The sequence below is a fragment of the Oryctolagus cuniculus genome, chromosome 1 (assembly GCF_051225735.1).
Source record: "Oryctolagus cuniculus isolate XC-2025 breed Fujian yellow rabbit chromosome 1, ASM5122573v1, whole genome shotgun sequence".
Lineage (NCBI taxonomy): Eukaryota > Metazoa > Chordata > Mammalia > Lagomorpha > Leporidae > Oryctolagus > Oryctolagus cuniculus.
Window position 1 is genome coordinate 198,866,924 of NC_142867.1, and position 18,609 is coordinate 198,885,532.

The following is an 18,609-nucleotide window of genomic DNA, read 5'->3' on the forward strand; positions in this document are numbered from 1 at the left end:
GGCCCAAGCACGTGGGCCATCCTCCACTGCCTTCCCAGGCCATAGCAGAGAGCTGGACTGGAAGAGAAGCAACCGGGATAGAATCTGGTGCCCCATCCGGGACTAGAACCCAGTGTGCCGGCGCAGCAGGTGGAGGATTAGCCAAGTGAGCCGCGGCACCGGCCCAAAACATTAGTTTTTTTTTTTTTTTTTTATTTTATTTTTTTTTTGACAGGCAGAGTGGACAGTGAGAGAGAGAGAGAGACAGAGAGAAAGGTCTTCCTTTTGCCGTTGGTTCACCCTCCAATGGCCGCCGCGGCCGGCGCGCTGCGGCCGGCGCACCGCGCTGATCCGATGGCAGGAGCCAGGAGCCAGGTGCTTTTCCTGGTCTCCCCATGGGGTGCAGGGCCCAAGCACCTGGGCCATCCTCCACTGCACTCCCTGGCCACAGCAGAGGGCCGGCCTGGAAGAGGGGCAACCGGGACAGAATCTGGCGCCCCGACCGGGACTAGAACCCGGTGTGCCGGCGCCGCTAGGCGGAGGATTAGCCTAGTGAGCCACGGCGCCGGCCAACATTAGTTTTTTTTTTAAAAATTATTTCTTGATTTGAAAGAGAAACAGCTATCTCATCTACTGGTTCATTCCTCAAATGCCTGAAACAGCCAGGGTTGGGTCAGGCCAAAGCCAGGAGCTAGGAACTCTACCTAGATCTCCCAGGTGGGTGATAGGGGCCCAACTACTTGAGCCATCACCTGCTGCTTCCCAGGGTGTGTATTAGCAGAAAGCTAGAATTAGAAGTGGAGCTGGGAGCTAGGTACTCTGGTATGGGATGCACATTTCCCAAGTGGTGTCAAAAACCCACCCTAACACCCTAGATTTCTTTAAAAAAAAAAAAAAAAAAAAAAAAAAAAACCTCAATCCTAGCTCCCTGCCTTGTGACTTCTCCCCCTCTTCCTGAATAGGGTTTTTTTCCCCCTCCTGCACTAACCACATCCTGTCGTTGACTTTGAGTCTTGCTTGCATCTAATGCCTCTTTATCTTTTTCTTTTTCTTCCCTAGTGTCACTGAAGTGGCGATTACATTTTGAATTCGTAACATCCCGAGAACCCGGATTGGTTCTCCTACCCCCTGTGGAACAGCCTGAACCTGCCACCTGGACAGGTCCTGAGCAAGTGCCTGTAGACACCTTCAGCTGGGACCTCCCCATCAAGGTGCTGCCTACAAGCCCCACTCTGGCCTCATATGCTGCCCCGGGCCCCAGCACCAGCACCATAACCATCTGAAACTGCACGCTTGCCCACCCCAGCACTGGCTTCCCAAAGGACACTGGGAGCGCAGTCTCAGGACTGTAGTAGGGCTGGCCCACTTTTTCCATCGTTGGGGGGCCAATGGCATGGACAATAAGAGGCAGGCCTTCAGCTGTAGCATTAATTTATTTATTCAGAATAAACTGGCAGCTGCTAGTGGTTTCCCTGGAAGTGGCAGCAGAAGTCAGCAGTCAGCAGTCAGCATTGGGGTGACCAGTTGAATTTAGCTGGACTGGGGAGCAGGAGCCCCAGGAACAGGGGTGTTAGCTGAGCCCCACTCTAGGCCGGGCCCTCTGCCTTTGCAGGGCAACCGAGGGTCAGATTTTTGCACCAGGGAGAACTGACAGGTTCCTGCCTCCCGGCGAACCTCACAGTCAGCAGGGAAGTCAATGGGATGCTGGGACCTAGGGAACCAAGGAGAGAGAAGGAGTCAGAACAGTAAAAGACCATCTTCATACCCCTCTCCCGACTCCTACTCTCAGCTCTCCTCCCATACCCTCCCATAGTGGCCCCCTTGTCCCCTAAGCTCACTCCTACCACATCTAGACATTATGTTTCATAGCAAGAGTGTTTTCCCTCTAGACCCACCCCAGCCTCCCTCACTTGGTAGCCTGTAGCATTATTGACCGAGTGAAGACACTCGTGTGGGTACCTTCAGCTTTGGCAAGTCTCCTACCAGTCCCGGTTCATTGTCACATCACAGCAATCTGTCACTCCCTCAGTCACTCACAGCAGAGGCATTCCCCCCGGGCAGCCTGGGTCACTCACGTGTCACAGCAGCCCACACCGACGGGATGCAGACAGGTGCAGTGGAAGCAGTCCTTGCGGAGCCACGACTCGCCCAGGGTGAAATGCTTCCCCTCATAGTGACAGGGGGCTGGGGAAGAAAAGGAAGTGTCGGTGGGGGTGACAGACGGTCTCTTCTAGTCTGGGGTGGGACAGTTAAGTGCACTCACTCCCCAGTCTTTCTGTCCAGTGTCACAGCTGGAGGGAGTCCGGGTGTTCTGATCCCGGATCATCTCTAAGCCACTGCTCGTCCGTGCCCCCGCCTCCTCTAGTCCTTATCCTTTCCCAGCATCTCGACCCACTTTACCTTGAGCTTGGAAGTAGCACTTGCTGTGTACTCCTGGGTGCTGGAGGAGGAGAGACACCAGCAAGCAGATGATCCCCCAGCCTCCCAGGATCCCCTTGGCCTGTCCAGCCCGCAGCATCCTTAGGGCCACTGGTGCAGCAGTCTGCTCGGACCCTTCTTGGGTTCTGTCTGGGCTGCTCTGGTCTCGTCTCCTCGGCTCTGCTTTTCTTCTGGAGCCTTGGTTTCTTCTGTCTTTCTCCCTTGGGCTCCTGTCTCACACCATCTCCTTGCCCTGTCTCACAGGCTGGGGCTGTTTATAAAGTGAGGACCCTGGCCCCCTGCTGAGTAGAGCTGGAAAAGCTGTAACTCTGTTTCCTGAGGTGAGGGCATGAAAACAAGAGGTCCAGCTTTAACAAGCTGTGAGAGCTGATTCATGCCCCGGCACTGCTTGAGGGAGGGAGGTGGCCGTGGAAGGGGCGCTGGACCGGGCACTTCCCCAGTAAGGAGGTAGGAAGAGTGTGGGCCCCCAGGTGGTCCCCAGATCTGTCCCTGACCTGGAGAGAAGGAAGCATTCCACCGGCCCCACTTCCCCCAGCTGCCCCACTAGCACCACCAGGGGTGTGTGTGCTGGGATCCTTGCCTGGACCGGAGGGAGGCATTTCCTGGGGATGGCTAATCCTGTACCCCAGCCAAACCGAGGCGCTGCAGCGGGGTGCAGCAGCCAGAGGCTCCAGGAGAGCAAGCAGGCACCTGGAGTGGAGAATGTTTCCCGCAGAGCCTAGGGCGGGGTTTCCCCCGTGTGTCCAAGCAACAAGCCTGGCGCTCAGATGTGGGGTGGGGAGGCTGTTTCCTCAGACATCCCAGAGATGGGCTGTCCAGTGTTTATCATCCTAAAGATACAGGCGATGCAGATGCACAGGCCCTTCACCTGGGGATGGCCCTTCCCCGCATCAAAGCGGAGCAGTTCTGATTCCCTAACCAGGGGACTCAGTCCAGGCTCACGGGGCGCTCTCAGAATGGAATGAGATTTTCCGAATTTATTCTTTGGCATCCTCCTTTTCATTTCCTGCAGGGCCTGGTGGACCCTGAATGGGTGATTAAGATCATGGGCTGTGAGACTGCTTGGATTCGGTTCCGACTCCATTTACTAGCTCCGTGACCTTGGGCAATAACCTCTCCCAGCGTGCTTCCTCATCTGTCACTTGGGGAACAGCAGTGCCAGCTCACAGAGTTGTTATGAGATAACGCATGTGCTGTTTCAGCTCTTCCTCTGGCCTGTAACCCTCGGAAAACACCTGCTACCGCGCGTGGTGCTGACGCTCAGACATCATGGGGGACGACACTGGGCCGCTCTGGGTCCACAGCTGCCTTTCTGTTGGGGATTGCTCTCTCCTGGCAGACTTCTGCCCCGTCACGCATCATGCCCCCTTGTCATCCCTGCCACCTCTTTGGAAAAACGTGTACCTCCAGGAACACTTTGGTTTTGTTCCTTGTGCTGAATCCTGGATGTGTGGTTTGGGAAATAGTGTAGCTGGTGAACCTGCTATCCCCAGATCATAGCCCTCACCTCTCCCCCTGAGAAGAGGTGTCCTGTTCTCAGTTCTTCCCATCCCCACTCATGTGAACGCTCAGGCTAGCCATCTCCTTGATAACGACAGGCCCTGGTCAGACCGGGTTTCTTTCACTTCTGCATATTTCAAAGCCCTGTGTTCCAGCTCTTCCCTTCCTGCCCACATGGCCGATCACTTTGGCCCTTGCTCTGTTTTTCCTTCTAAGTCTCCAGTCTTGTACTCCAAGGCCCAGTCCTTGCGACCTAGTGCATCAGATACAGCCACTTCTGGCCGACTTCTTCAGAGGGCTGCCCTGCCTGCCCACTGCTCACCACTCAGAAACGACTCTCCGTGCGCCCCAAGCTCTGTGGCTGCCCTCTTAAAGGAAGGCAGCTTGGTGGATAGAGATCAGACTGTACCACATGCTTGCCTTGGGCAGATCTGGTACCCTTTCCGTCTCAGGGGAGTGCCAAGGAAGAAAGGAAATGTCACGGTTCCAGCGGGGTGCCTGGAGCTGGGCCTGTGTGGGGAGACAGGGCCTGGGACAGCTTCTTAGTGCAAGCAGGTGCATAAGAAGGCCTGTCCAGCACCAGGGCTCAGAAATCTAGTCAGTGGCCGTTAGTCCTGCTGCTGCTTTTGTGGGTGGGGTGTGGAGTTAGGGGAAGACCCCTGCTGACACGCAGAAGGCTGGGAGCCAGACAGCCTGAGAATGGTGGTGGGAATGCTGGCTGGTGAAGGGGACCCAGGTGGGTTGGTCTGTGTGGAGTAAGGAGACAAAAATGAGGGTTAGCCCCTGGAATGAAGATGAGAGAGGCCTACTGGGGTGGCTGAGAGTCTGGGTCAAGCCAGCTTCTCAACTCCCCAGAAGTTGAGGGGCTGCGGGGAGGGGCCCTGCTGGTACAACCAGTATGCGTGCCAGGGGCGCTGGGTGTGGGGGCGGGGGAGGGGAGAAGAGATGTGGTTAGGACCCAGCCCTTCGCGTCTTGGGGGAGTGGCTCTTTGGAGCCTGTTGGTGGGGGGCAGGGGCTTGGCAGTTGGCACGCCCTCCCCTGCGCTCGGGTACAAGGAAAACATCCGCCGGAGGCCCAGCCGGGCGATGCTCCAGCTTCGCGGGCAGGTGCGCGGGGTGAGGAAGTGAGTGCATTCCGGGCCCCCCCAGTCCGCAGGCCCTCCGGTGAGTCACCACACGGGACCCCCCGCCTGCAGTGGCCGGATAGGAGGGAGAGGGGAACCGGGCCAGAGCCCAGGGAGGCCAGTGGAAGAGCCGGGGAAGGGGTTTCTGTCGTGGTTGTGAATGAATGGAGGCAGGTGGGTGGGTGGAGTAGAGAAAAGGGCCAGAGAACTCTCGCAGAGAGGGAAGGGGCTGGGCGCAGATGGGAAGTGGCCAGGCCCAGAAAGGTAAAGTGACCTCTGGGTCTCAGGAGGTGTCGGACTTGGGGTTCCAGGAGACTAGATAGGAAGGAGGGACCCACTGGGTGTGGGTGTGTCAGAACTAGCTGAGCCCGAGATGAGGTCTGTGCCGAGGCCTGTGTGGGGTGGTTTGTGTACACCTGTGGCTAGGCCATCAAAGGCAGTGTCATGGGGGTCTGAACAGGAAGCTCAGTGGGGAAACTTAAAAGCATTACTGGCTGCAATTCACGGATACGCTACTTTTTAATAATTTAAAATTGCATGACTATATCCATCAACAAATATTTTATGTATTTTGTCGACTTTTTTAAATAAAAAACTTTTAATAAAAATGGAAAAATCTGATTTAATATTTGATTTAAAACCCAAAGTGAGGCTGTCAAGATTAGTTATATGGTGTTTTCCTTTGTCTTAATCTTGTGCCATTTTCTACTTGCTAACAGGACTGGCATTTGTGTTGTTTTTGTGTATTGGTAGTAGAGCACGCCTGCTTGTCCTCTTCCGCATCGTCTTGGTATTTAACTTCTCACCTAGCCCTGTAACTTGCCCTGTGTATCTGGAACCATGTAAAAATTCCTTGGGATGGGGACAGTGGGCTGCAGTATACAAAGTAACTCACAGTTTTAACAGCAGAAGGTAGGATGGTATGGTAGGTACTGTGGGTGTGCACCCAACAATAAACTTTGTGTATTTACCCTGTAGCTGATAGAAAGCTACAGCTGTCATTCCTGATAATATTCCTACAACATGGCAATATGTTAGTTTGATTTCTCTTCTAAAATTAATTCTAAAGTGGCATTTGGTACTTGTCTTGGAGACTGACATTAACTGTCCAAATTTCTTATAATTTGTGTTACCTAAGGCCAAAGGCAATTGCAAGGATTTGGATATTTATAGTTTATTTTAAAGATCCTTAAACTGCTATTGCTTTTGGTCCCAAACAAGAAAATCTAGGTCAGTTAACAAAAAGAAGCTGGCACTTTGGGCCCTGCTGCTGTCTCCCGTGCTGTTTCAGCCCAGCCCTACCTTATTCCCACTGGTCTTTGCCTTCCTTCCTTCCTTCCTTCCTTCCTTCTCTGCTCTGCTGGGCATCCTTAGAGAAAAGCTTCACACCAACTTCCTGTACTATAAATTCTCTCCCTCCCCTCATCTCCACACTTCTCTTTGCCAACATGCACCACCACTTCTTCATTGATTTTTATTTTTTTAAATCCCGCAGCCCTGTCTGGCTCTTTCCCATGTTTGACACTCTCTTCTTGAAGCCCTTCTTTCCCTCCTTCCTCTCCATGGCTTTTCAAAAGGCCAGGCTCTGATTATTTATTCTGTATGGTCCACTTCTGCCTGCCTTCCTCTTCTGTCATCCTTGTCTTACTCTAAACTGCTTATAAACTCTTCGGTTTGCTTGCACTTTTTCCTTGTGATTATTCTTCCCATAGACACAGTAGAAGATGTTTATGTTCCCATTATTTTTCCTACCAAAAAAAGGGAACTTCTCAAATGTACATGTACTTCAGTCTCTTCTGCCGGTAGTCTGCATCTAGAAGCATGGATTGGCCATTATCGAAACACCCAGTAAATGATTGTTTAAACTTGGTGTTGTATAGGCACCGTACATTTCATAACCCTGGTGCCAGATGCCTGAGGCTTACACGTGTGTGTGGATGTTGTCATGTACACACACACAGGTAATAGAACATACGCTAATCCATGAATATGTGGACATGTATATATTCAGTATGTTGTATTATAATCAAGCCAAATACATATATTGGGTTGGAATATGAGGACAGGTAAATTCAGTTAGGATAGAAGTTTAACAGACAGCATCCGTTCTGTATTCAGACTGGTGAAGAATGTGAGGACAGTCATTCCTATGAAGATGGAGAGACCCCATGAGGGAGAACAAGTTTTCTGAATGGAGAGAGGTGACTTGGAAGGCCGTGGTAAGTGGTAGCATACAAGAGCATACAACTGGTATACCCAAACAGCCACTAGTCTGACAGGATATAAAAGGTTCTCTGTGGTACTGATGTCAACCATAGTCAGCTCTCCACGAACAACCCCCATTGAACTTTGCCTACCCTATCTACACCATTGGAGCCCTTCTCACAAATTTCTCTTTACTATTTTTTTCTTTTTACAAAGATTGCATTCATAATAGCCCTACCACCAATTAACCCCCAGCTAATCACTTATTTTTCACTAAATCTCTTATTATATGCTTCAAAAAATTATTTGAAAGGCAGACCAACAGAGAGAGAGGAAGAGAGATCTTCCATCTTCAGGTTCATTCTCAAGTAGCCACAACAGCCAAGACTGGGCCAGGCTGAAGCCAGGGGCCAGGAATTCCATCCCTGTCTCCTCCGTAGGTGGCAAGGGCCCAAGGACTCAAGCCATCTTCCCCTGTCTTCCCAGGCACATAAACAGGAAGCTGGGTTAGAAGTGGAGTAGCTGGGGCCAGCCCTGTGGCACAGCAGTGTAACGCCCTAGCCTGAGGTGCCAGCATCCCATTTGGGCACCGATTCGAGACCTGGGTGCTCCACTTCTGATCCAGCTCTCCGCTATGGCCTGGGAAAGCAGTGGAGGATGGCTCAAGTCCTTGGGTCCCTGCACCTGCTTGGGAGACCTGGAGGAGGCTCCTGGCTCCTGGCTTCAGATCGGCACACCTCCAGCCATTGGGCCAGTTTGGGAGTGAACCATCGGATGGAGGACCTCTCTCTCCTCTGACTTTCCTCTCTCTGTGTAACTCTTTCAAATAAATAAATAAATAAATCTTTTTTTTTTTTTAATGGAGTAGCTGAAACTTGACCTAGCGGGCCCTGGCTGTGATACGGAATGCCAGCAGCACTTAACCCCACTGCACCACAACACCAGCCTCTCCTTAAATGATCATTCCCCTGCCTGCTCCTAGGTCTGCTTGTGGTGGTGCCTTCGTATTCTGCTTGTGACTCTTGCCTTTATCCTTCTGCGAATTGCTCTAAAAAAAAAAAAAAAATCAAAGACTTAGATATTTAGAAGTCCTCTAGTTGTTGCCCTCCCCCCCACCCGCCCAAGCAAGACTTACCATTTGTTCTCTCTGCAGGATGATACAATTGTTCTTTGCTAGACTGTTTCTTTACTGACTGGGATGGGTTTCTTCCTCCTGAGGTGGAGATAGCCCTGTGCGCTGTTAGCTGGCTTTTGTTACTAGAGTTGTTAAGCTCTTGTTGGTCTTGCCCATCTGCTCATTCCCCGAGCCCCCTCCCCTGCTGTGGTTCTGCTCTTTGAAATAATTCAGAAGAAATCTTTGTTCAATGTGGCAGCTGTTTAAGATTGGAAAGGGTTTGTTTTCTCTGACTCCAAGTGCTGTCCCATAGACCTTTCTGCAGCGATGAACTGTTCCCTACCTGTGCAGGTAACCAGTAGTCACCAGGCACGCCTGGCTGTTGAGCCCTTGCAGTGTGGTTTGTGAGACTGAGGAACTGAATTTTCAGTTTTATTTCGTCTTAGCTAACAGGCAGAGGCAGCTCGTGACTACTGTGTCAGTGCAGCTCTAAACCCTCTTGGCTGCTTCAGAAATCTTATCAAGTGTGGTATGAAAATGTGTGTACCTGTGCTGTGGGATCAGTGTGGATGGAGGCCAGTCTCACATGTCACCACCCAAAAAAAGCCCAGTCCCCACTCCCAAAACCCCAGTGAGTAATGTCAGTTGTTACAGGCAGAGAGACAGAGATTCCCTCCACCTGCTGATTCACTTTCCAAATACCTGCAGTGGCCAATGCCGGGAACCAGGAACTCAATCTAAGCCTCCCATGTGGGTGACAGGGACTCAAGTACTTGAGCCATCACTATTGCCTCCCAGGGTGCACTTTAGCAGGAAGCTAGAATCAGAAACAGAGCTGGGCCTTGAACCCAGGCACACCGACATGGGATGTGGATGTTCCAAGCGGTGGCTTGAACACAGTGCCAAATGCCCACCCAGTCATTTTTATTTTTGATTTTAAGATTTATTTTATTTGATTTGAAATTCAGTGATGAAGAGAGGGAGAGACAAGTTTTCCATATGTTGCTTCACTCCCCAGATGGCCACAACATCCAGGGCAGGGCCAGGCTGGAGCCAGTAGCTGTGAGCTTCCTTCAGGTCTCCCATGTGGGTGGGAGGCTAAAGAAGAGCATGCATCTCACATCCTATATCCCACAAACCAGATTTCAAAAAATCCCCATTTACTTTTTTCCCCTAAAGTTCCTCTCCCTAGCAACTCCCATAGTGTCTACCAAATCTCTCCTGTTTCTCCCCCCCCCCCCTTTTTTTTTTGACAGGCAGAGATAAGACAGTGAGAGAGAGACAGAGAGAAAGGCGCTGTGCCAATCCGAAGCCAGGAGCCAGGTGCTTCCTTCTGGTCTCCCATGCAGGTGCAGGGCCCAAGTACTTGGGCCATCCTCCACTGCCTTCCCGGGCCACAGCAGAGAGCTACACTGGAAAAGGAGCAACCAGGACAGAATCCGGCGCCCCAACCAGAATAGAACCTGGGGTGCTGGCACCGCAGGCAGAGGATTAGCCTAGTGAGCCACCGTGTAGGCCATTTTTTTTTTTAAATATGGAATGTATATTATCCCCCCCTTTAAAAAAAAAAAAGATTGATTGATTTATTATTTGAAAGGCAGAGTTCAGAGAGGGCAGAGAGAGAGGACTCCCATCTGCTGGTTTACCCCACAAATAGCTGCAATGGCCGGAGCAGGGCCAATCTGAAGCCAGGAGCTTCTTCCAGGTTTTTCACCTGGTCCCCTAAGAACTATTCTTAAATGGACAAAGAGCAGATGGTGGTGTTCAAAGAGAAAGGAGGCGGGCTGGCGCTGTGGCATAGTGGGTAAAGCTGCTGCCTGCAGTGCTGGCATCCCATATGGGCGCTGGTTCCAGTCCCGGCTGCTCCACTTCTGATCCAGCTCTCTGCTATGGCCTGGGAAAGCAGTAGAAGATGGCCCAAGTTCTTGGGCCTCTGTACTCACAATGGGAGACCTGAAAGAAGCCCCTGGCTCCTGGCTTTGGATTGGTGCAGCTCCAGCTGTTCCAGCCGCTGGGAAGTAAACCAGAGGATGGAAGACCTCTCTCTATCTCTCTGCTTCTCTATAACTCTGCCTTTCAAATAAAATACATAAATAAATAAATCTTTTTTAAAAAATGAGAGAATGGAAGAGAAAGGCTTAAAAGGAGAATGTTTATTTTAGAAAGAAGGGGAGGGGCTGGTGCTGTTTGTACTAGGTAAAGCCACCACCTGCAGTACCAGGATCCCATATGGGCACTGCTCCACTTCTGATCCAGCTCCCCGCTAACGCCTTGGCCCTTATACCCACATGGGAGACTTGGAAGAAGCTCCTGGCTTCTAGCTTCAGTGTGGCCCAGCCCTGGCCATTGCGGCCATTTGGGGAGCGAACCAGGAGATGAAAGATTTCTCTCCCTCTGTCTCCCTACCCCTCTCTGTAATTCTGCCTTTCAAGTAAATAAAAGCAATATTTAAAAAAAAAAATAGTTCTTAAGTGTGCTCTTGCTTTTCCAGCTTCCCTTCCCTTTCATTATCTCTGCTCAGTAAAACCCAGGAGCATTTGCTGGACCCGCCTTTCTTGGGGAGGGTAAGAGTAGAAGGTAAGTAGTTATAAAATTTTCCCCGTTCTTATATATCACCTGATCTCCTTTCATTTGTCATCTTTGCTGGAGATGGTTTATTTAAGTATCTTTTTGCAGACAGATCTCTAATGTCTTCATACCAGATCTACACTTGGCAAATCCTAAAGCTGCTTCTATGTAGTTATCTCGTTGTTGTTTTTCCTTCCTTGTTCCTGTGCTGTTTTTAGTGGCTTTACCGTCTCTTTACTGGTCTGCAGGCGCACACGGGCTACTGTCACTGAGGGAGCAGCGGTTACCTCCCACTGCTCTCACCAGTGCCTCCTCCTCCCCTGGATTCCTTCTGGGCTCCCTGTCATTGTCTGCCTTCCCTTTTCCATTGTTCTCATCTCCTCCTCATCCATCTCTTGCATAAAATTCACTGTTCTAAAAAGAAATCATTTCTGGAGTCTCAACTTTTCTCCAGAGGCTTCCACGTAATTCTCTGTACCCTGTTCCAAAGCTGTGACTGTGGCATTGAGTTCCCGTGGGCTGGGGACGCCGAGGTCGAGGGAGTAGAATATCCTCTCATGCAGTTTCTCGGGCAAGGGCACTGTGAACGTTTTGGGCAGGATAAGCCTTTTGTAGTGGGGCTTCCTGTACACTGAAGGAGGTGTAGGCACATCCAGCAGATGCCAGCAGCAACCTCTCAGTTATGACAATCAAAAGTGGAGACACTGGAGGACAAAGTCCCACCCCCTCCCCATGTTGAAAACGGCTGAAGAGGGAGGACGTTAGCTTTCTTGAAACATGCTCTTCCCAACTGCTGATTTAGTTGCCTAGCCTGTGTTTTAAAATGATGATCTCTAACTTGATAGGACGTAGTCTTTTTTTTTTTTTTGGACAGGTAGAGTGGACAGTGAGAGAAAGAGAGAAAAAGGTCTTCCTTTGCCGTTGGTTCACCCTCCAATGGCCGCCGTGGCCGGCGCACTGCGGCCAGTGCACCGTGCTGATCCGAAGCCAGGAGCCAGGTGCTTCTCCTGGTCTCCTGTGGGGTGCAGGGCCCAAGGACTTGGGCCATCCTCCACTGCACTCCCGGGCTACAGCAGAGAGCTGGCCTGGAAGAGGGGCAACCCAGACAGAATCCGGCACCCCGACCAGGACTAGAACCCGGGGTGCCAGCACCGCAGGTGGAGGATTAGCCTAGTGAGCTGTGGCGCCAGCCGGAGGTAGTCTTTTAAAGCTGCAAGTTCCTGCGAGCTCATCAAAGGCCTACTGAACCAGAAATGTTGGAGATAGAACCCGGAGATCAGGTTTTTCAGAAGATACCATGCCCCTAACCCAACCAAATCATTCTTGTGCCCCAGGCATGACCCTCTGTGGCATAACTGCCGCATTACCCACATTTCTCCCCTGCAGGTCTTCTGGCGCTCCAGCTTTGCTTCCGCTCTTGGCCTCATGGTGCCAACACAAATAGGGAGGCCTCGGGTTACCAGGACAACTGGAACACAGGAAACCGTAAGGGCTCAGCAGTCCCGCGTGCATCGTGGACTGCAACCATGCTGGCTTGCTTTATCCTTAGGAGTACAGTCATACCTCCTATTCCCCATTCCCCAAACTACCCAGCTTGGCAGATATCCAGGCCCAAGCCACAGACCCTGATTTCACAGAGGAATATGGAATGGGTATGGTGAGGAATGGTAAATGAGACTTTCTTTGCAATATTGATACTGCATATAACCTTGGTGATAAATTGAATTTTCCAATGGCAAGGACACTTCACTGAGAGTTGGTTAGATTGCAAGTGTTGCATTTAGGATGCTTCTATGTACTCCCAGTATTGGTACCTGCTTCACTGGGTCTTGAGTCTTGGATGGTTTTGTAGCCCCAGGCTAGATACCTCCATAATTTGCTTTTGGGCCAAAAGGTTTAGCAATCTTCTATGTACCAGCGACAGCTAATGTATAGCAAGAAAGGAATAGCTACCAATTTTCAAAGCTGGTTATTTGTTTCAATAAGATCATTTGGCTTAATTAAGTCCCCTTAAAGCCATGAATAATTCAAAATCTATTTCAGATGCTTGAAAATGTTGAGCTGATCCAAAACTGGAGCAAGCCATCTCCATGAAACACTCAGGGCAGACTAGAGCAAGGGAGAAGTAAGAGTGAAAAAGCAGGCCAGCGCCACGGCTCAATAGGCTAATCCTCTGCCTGCGGCGCCAGCACACCGGGTTCTAGTCCCGGTTGGGGCGCCGATTCTGTCTGGATTGCTCCTCTTCCAGTCCAGCTCTCTGCTGTGGCCGGGGAGTACAGTGAAGGATGGCCCAGGTGCTTGGGCCCTGCACCCGCATGGGAGACCCAGAGGAAGCACCTGGCTCCTGGCTTCGGATCAGCGCAGTGCGCTGGCCGCAGTGGCCATTGGTGGTTGAACCAACGGAAAAAGGAAGACCTTTCTCTCTGTCTCTCTCTCTCACTGTCCACTTTGCCTGTCAAAAAAAAAAAAAAAAAAAGATAAAGCAAACTTGCTAGCACTCTTCAAAGTCTTGAAGGACTGTCTTGTTGAGGAGGGATTAGATTTATTTGATTTAGCTCCAGCAGGTAGAATAAGAACCTTTATTTAGATGACAGAGATAGGGAGACAAATTTTGCCTTGATAAGGAAGACCTTTGGAAAAATTTGAGGCTCTCAAATGGGACTGAGCCAAATTGTTTAGCACTGAATTACTAGTGTCTGTATTGTCTATAGATGTTAGAGTACCATCTACACAAGGTTTGGATGAAGTTTTGGATGTTGAATTGGGTTCTATCTGTAAGGAGAAGCAGAGAAATTTAGAACAAGTCAATTCATCCTATTAGCAACTATATGGCAACTATTAAAGTGATTACTATTTTTCTAGGCACCTCTGCCAAGTTTCCTCCCATGGGTCATTGAATATTAGAGTTAGTAGTAAGGTCTTCAGATGTTCTCAAACTTTGTTCCCTAGGCCCCTGGAGATTCCTCAGGAATGCCTCAGAAGCGGCTGAGAAGGGTAAAATGGAAGGTAGACGGGCGCCTGTGCTTCAACCAGAACAATCTTTTGTTTGTTTTATAAGCAAGATTTCCTTTAAGATCTTTTTGAAAACACCATACACACATGGGTTCTGCTGGGGGGGGGGGGGAGTAAAGGCTCTGATATGCCAAGATCTTCCTTTTATTGACACACTGAGGTGTGGAACAGGAAGTATCTTGCCAAAGATTATAACAGCTGGTAAATTCCAGAGTTGCTGGGATTCGAATCCAGCTCTTCTAATTAAAATTACTTGTTTCTTCTCCCCTACTAGTCTACCTTCTTATCACGCAGTGAAAGGGCCTCTCTATTCCACCCGCACCACTGTGATCCAGGGTTTTATTTCAGCTGGTCTGTGTGAGCTGCTTAACTGGTCTTCTGCTACCCAGTCTCCGCTGATGCTAGCACATACTGTGTATACTGTTGCCATTTCATCTTGAAACATTTCCTTAGTCATGAGGTTTCCCTGCTCAGGAGCCTGCTCCCTGTTGCCTGTGAGAACTTTCCTGCCTGGCAGTCTGTTCACATTTTGTAGAATCCTCATTATTTAGCTTGATGTGAGCCTTAATCCATCCTATTGTGTGTGATTAAGGGACTTTATAATAGTGAATTAACTGAGTCCCTGCCTATCCTTAGACTCCAGTTTTGACAGGGTTTTCATGTGTACAGTGTTAATTAGGCACAATGAGAAGATACCAAATAAATAAAATAATCAGGTTACATCACAAGATGTATAATATAATCCTATTTATATCACGCATGCATTTTTAAAATGGAGTATGATGTCTAGGTGTTTTCTGGAAGAAAAAATATTGAAGTGATAGTAGACATGAACTCTGATGAGGGGGCTTGAGAAAGGACAGGGAATAGAGGAGGAAGAGGAAATTTGATATATTTGTTTCTCCACTGAGATGAAACCTCACAGGACAGAAAGGAACCCTAAGGAACAGAAACTGCTGTGCTGGCTGGCCTGGCTCCACTGCTAACCATTTCTTTGGTTCTTGTAAAGAAGTCAAATCTCAGTGGATGATTTGATTGGTGAAGCTTGCAAGTGCTGTCCATGACTCTATCTGGATACACAGAGAAAAGATCTGAGGGAAGGGGTCCCTAGCAAGCCCTGTGTTTCTGTTGGGGGTGAGCAGAGGCTTGATTGCATCTTCCAACAAGGCTAAACACAGAGCAGCGCAGGCAACTGCCTGAGAAGACAGGGTACTCGGAGGAAGGGGACATGGATGCTGGCGTTCAAGGTGGCAGACGTCCCGTCCCCTGCATCCACTCCACTCCAGCTTTACTTGTCATCTCTTCCTTGATCCTAGACCTCTCTACTTTTGACCCGACCCAAGGTCTTCTGTGTGATTTTAACACTGGGCTGGGCAGTGAGTGAGCGGGTGGGGAGAGAGGCAGTTGGCAGGTTCCACCTTCCTGTCGTTGCCTTCCTGTGTTATGCAGAAAGCCTTTCCAGTGTCTGACAGTTCAAAGTAATTATAATAAACATAAGTGGCGTTACAAACAAAAAACTTATCCATATGCTCTGCTAGCAACCTGCTGCCCTGATGGTGGAGCCATTCTTCCTTGTAGAGTGTGGCCCAGGAGGCACTCCTGCCCATCTCCTCTATGTGTGTGTGTTTTGGGGGTTGAGGGGCCTACCAGTACATGTGCCAGATGATTCTCTGCTGCCTTTGGAAGGTTTATGCCGTAATCAGATTGTAAAATAGAAGTGTTCTGTATTAGCCCTCTGATAAAGAATAGTATATTTCAACTCTTACCATAACTTGGACTTGATTTTTTTAGATTTATTTAGTTTTTTTAGATTTAGTTATTTTTAATTTTATTTTTATTTTTTAAATAAGATTTATTTTGATTTGAAAGAGTTACAGAGAGAGTCAGAGGTGGGGGGTAGGGGGAAGCTTCTATCTGCTGGTTCAGTCCCCAAATGGCCACAACAGCTGAAGCTGAACCGATCCGAAATGAGGAGCTAGGAGTTTCCTCTGGATCTCCTGTGTGGGTTTAGGGGCCCAAGGACTTGGGCCATCCTCCGCTGCTTTCCTAGGAGCATTAGCAGGGAGCTAGATCAGAAGAGGAGCAGCCACGACTTGAACTGGTGCCCATATGGGATGCCAGCACAGCAGGCTGGGGCTTTAACCTGCTATGCCACAGCGCTGACCCCTTGGACTTGATTTTTAAAAATCTGTGGTTAACTGTGATATGACATGCAAATCACGTTCCACCTCCTAAGGATTGGAGAGCAAATGCATTTCCACTAAACAGAAAACCTTTTCCTCACTGTTTCAGAAGGCTGGTAGGGCAAGGATAATCCTATACCATGAATGGACTGATTACTTTCTGTAATGATTTGTTGACTAGCCATAATTGATAGTAGAAGGCTTTAAAATACCCCCCCCCCTTTTTTTAAAGAAAGATATTCATTTATTTAATTGAAAGGTAGAGTCAGGGACAGAGATCTATTTGCTGCTTCACTCCACAAATGCACACAACAGCTGGAGCTGGAAAAAGCCAAGCCAGGAGCTGGAACTTTTTCCACGTCTCTTGCATGGAGGCAGGAACCCAAGTACTTGGGCCATCATCCATTGCCTCCCAGGGTGCATTAGTAGGAAGTTGGACTGAAAACACAGAGTAGTTGAACCCAAACCAGACACTCTGATATGGGATGTGGGTGTTCCAAGCAACAGCTTAATCCACTGCACCACGATATCCTTCCCTAAAATTACTCCTTAATTGTTCCCAGATCATCATTTTTCCAATTTTATTGAAATATAATATACATACTAGAAAATACACCCATTTTATATGTAAAATTCTGTGAGTTTCAACAAATGTATATGCCTGTGTAGTCATTTCCCCAGTCAGGATATGGAACATCTCTGGGACCTACCCCCTCCAGTTCCCTCGTTATACTTGTAGTGCTTCTCCTCCTCCCCCACCCCATTCCAGGCTGCTGCTGACCTGACATCTGTGACTATAGATTTATTTTACCTACTACAGAGCTTCATACAAATGGAGTCACAGAGGATGTATTGTGTTGTTTGCCTGCTATAGTTCAGGGTTCAGTTTTTGATATTCATATTTTTATATACATCAATAGTTTGTCTTTTTTATTGTTGAGCAATATTTTACTATATGGACAAATCATGATCTGAATCCAGTCATCTGTTGATGGACGTTTGGACCATTTGCCACTTTGTGGAAGTTACTGTGAACACTCACATATGCAAGTCTTTTGTGGACATATGTTTACATTTTTCTTGGATAAATACCCAGGAGTGAAATCTTAGGTCCTCAGATAAGTGAATGTTTCAGTTGATAAAGGAAAAACTGCCAAACTCTTTTCCAAAGTGGGCTGTACAATTTTATCCTAAATTTTTAGCATCGTATGAGAGTTGCAGTTGATAGCGTCCTTGTCAGCATTTGGTAATGTCAGCTTTTGAAAGAAAAATCATTCTAGTAGAAGTGTAGTGGTACTTCATTGTGTTTTTATTTGCATTTCACTAATGAATATTGATATTGAGCACCTTTTAAATGTTTATTTGTGAGACAGAGAGAGAGAGAGAGAGAGCTCACAAGGGAGTACTCCCATCCATTGGTTCACTTCCCAAATACCCCAAAATAGCCTGGGCTGGTCTGAGCCAAAGCTGGGTGCTTGGAACCAAGAGCTAGAAACTCAATCCAGGTCTCCCGTGTGGGTGGCAGGAACCCATCTACTGGAGCCATCACACTGCCTCCCAGAGTCTGCATTAACAAGAAATTGGAGTCAGGAGCTGGAGCCAGATATTAAACCCAGGTATTCTGATTTGGGATGTAGGCATCTTTTTTTGTTTTGTTTTAAGATTTATTTATTTGAAAGAGTTACAGAGAGAAACACACACACACACACACACACACGGGTCTACATCAGCTGGTTCACTCCCCAGATTACTGCAAAGAGTAGCACTGAACCAGGCTGAAGCCAGGAGTCAGGAGCTTTTTCCAGGTCTCCACATGGGTGTGGGTGCCCAAGTACTCAGACCATCTTCTGCTGCTTTCCCAGCTGCATTAGCAGACAGCTGGATTGGAAGTGGAGCAGCTGGGACTCAAACTGGCACAGGTGGCAGCTTGACCACTATACCACAGTGCCAGCCCCATAGGGTGTCTTTTGAAGAGCAGAAATTTTAAATTTTGGCGATGTCTAATTTCTTCTGTTAGCCAGTTATTGCATTACTTAGTTTCCTCCTTCCCCATACAAGGTATGACACCATTAACCAAGAATTTTATTTTATTTTTTAATTTTTTAAAAAAATCCTCATGTTTTGGGGCTGGACCCAAGGGGTCATGCTACTTGCTTTTTGTTTCTTTGTTTTGTTTTGTTTTTAAGATTTATTTATTTATTTGAAAGTCAGAGTTACACAGAGAGAGGAGAGGCAGAGAGAGAGAGAGGTCTTCCATCCTCTGGTTCACTCCCCAATTGGCCGCAACGGCCAGAGCTGCACTGATCTGGAGCCAGGAGCCGGGAACTTCTTCTAGGTCTCCCATGCCATGTGGGTGCAGGGACCCAAGGACTTGGGCCATCTTCTACTGCTTTCCCAGGCCAAAGCAGAGAGCTGGATCAGAAGTGGAGCAGCCAGGTCTTGAACTAGCACCCATATGGGATGCTGGCACTGCAGGCTAGGACGT

At 48.8% G+C, this 18,609-nt stretch overlaps 2 protein-coding genes across 8 annotated transcripts in view; one reads left to right on the forward strand and one right to left on the reverse strand.

Moving 5' to 3' along the window:
• The window catches only part of RGP1 (RGP1 partner of RAB6A GEF complex), a 36,169-nt gene that overhangs the window by 4,179 nt on the left and 13,381 nt on the right, over window positions 1-18,609 (forward strand). For 3 of the 7 annotated variants that reach the window (XM_070054102.2, XM_051856718.3, XM_089300493.1), the window contains exons 9-10: window positions 1,039-1,190; window positions 3,431-5,658. In XM_070054102.2, coding sequence (XP_069910203.1) covers window positions 1,039-1,190; window positions 3,431-3,517 — 239 coding nt within the window. In that variant the 3' untranslated portion in view covers window positions 3,518-5,658. Of the gene's footprint in view, window positions 1-1,038; window positions 1,458-3,430; window positions 5,659-7,160; window positions 7,262-10,852; window positions 10,939-18,609 lie in introns of those variants that run through there. The other 4 variants (XM_008269080.5, XM_089300509.1, XR_011380887.2 and 1 more) reach the window with 3 other exon arrangements.
• On the reverse strand, window positions 1,394-2,632 carry MSMP (microseminoprotein, prostate associated). Its single transcript, XM_070067136.2, has 3 exons — window positions 2,380-2,632; window positions 2,055-2,163; window positions 1,394-1,690 (listed from the first exon to the last, which is right to left on the reverse strand). The coding sequence occupies exons 1-3, from the start codon at window positions 2,495-2,497 to the stop codon at window positions 1,510-1,512; spliced, it is 408 nt and encodes a 135-aa protein (XP_069923237.2). The 5' UTR covers window positions 2,498-2,632; the 3' UTR covers window positions 1,394-1,509.

What these genes read in the sequence shown, in the direction of transcription:
- MSMP (XM_070067136.2), bottom strand. Translation starts at nt 2,497, where the DNA reads ATGCTGCGGGCTGGACAGGCCAAGGGGATCCTGGGAGGCTGGGGGATC. An exon ending in GTGCTACTTCCAAGCTCAAG is followed by an intron (nt 2,164 to 2,379) that starts GTAAAGTGGGTC and finishes TTTCTTCCCCAG; the next exon opens with CCCCCTGTCACTATGAGGGG. An exon ending in GGTGTGGGCTGCTGTGACAC is followed by an intron (nt 1,691 to 2,054) that starts GTGAGTGACCCA and finishes TTGGTTCCCTAG; the next exon opens with GTCCCAGCATCCCATTGACT.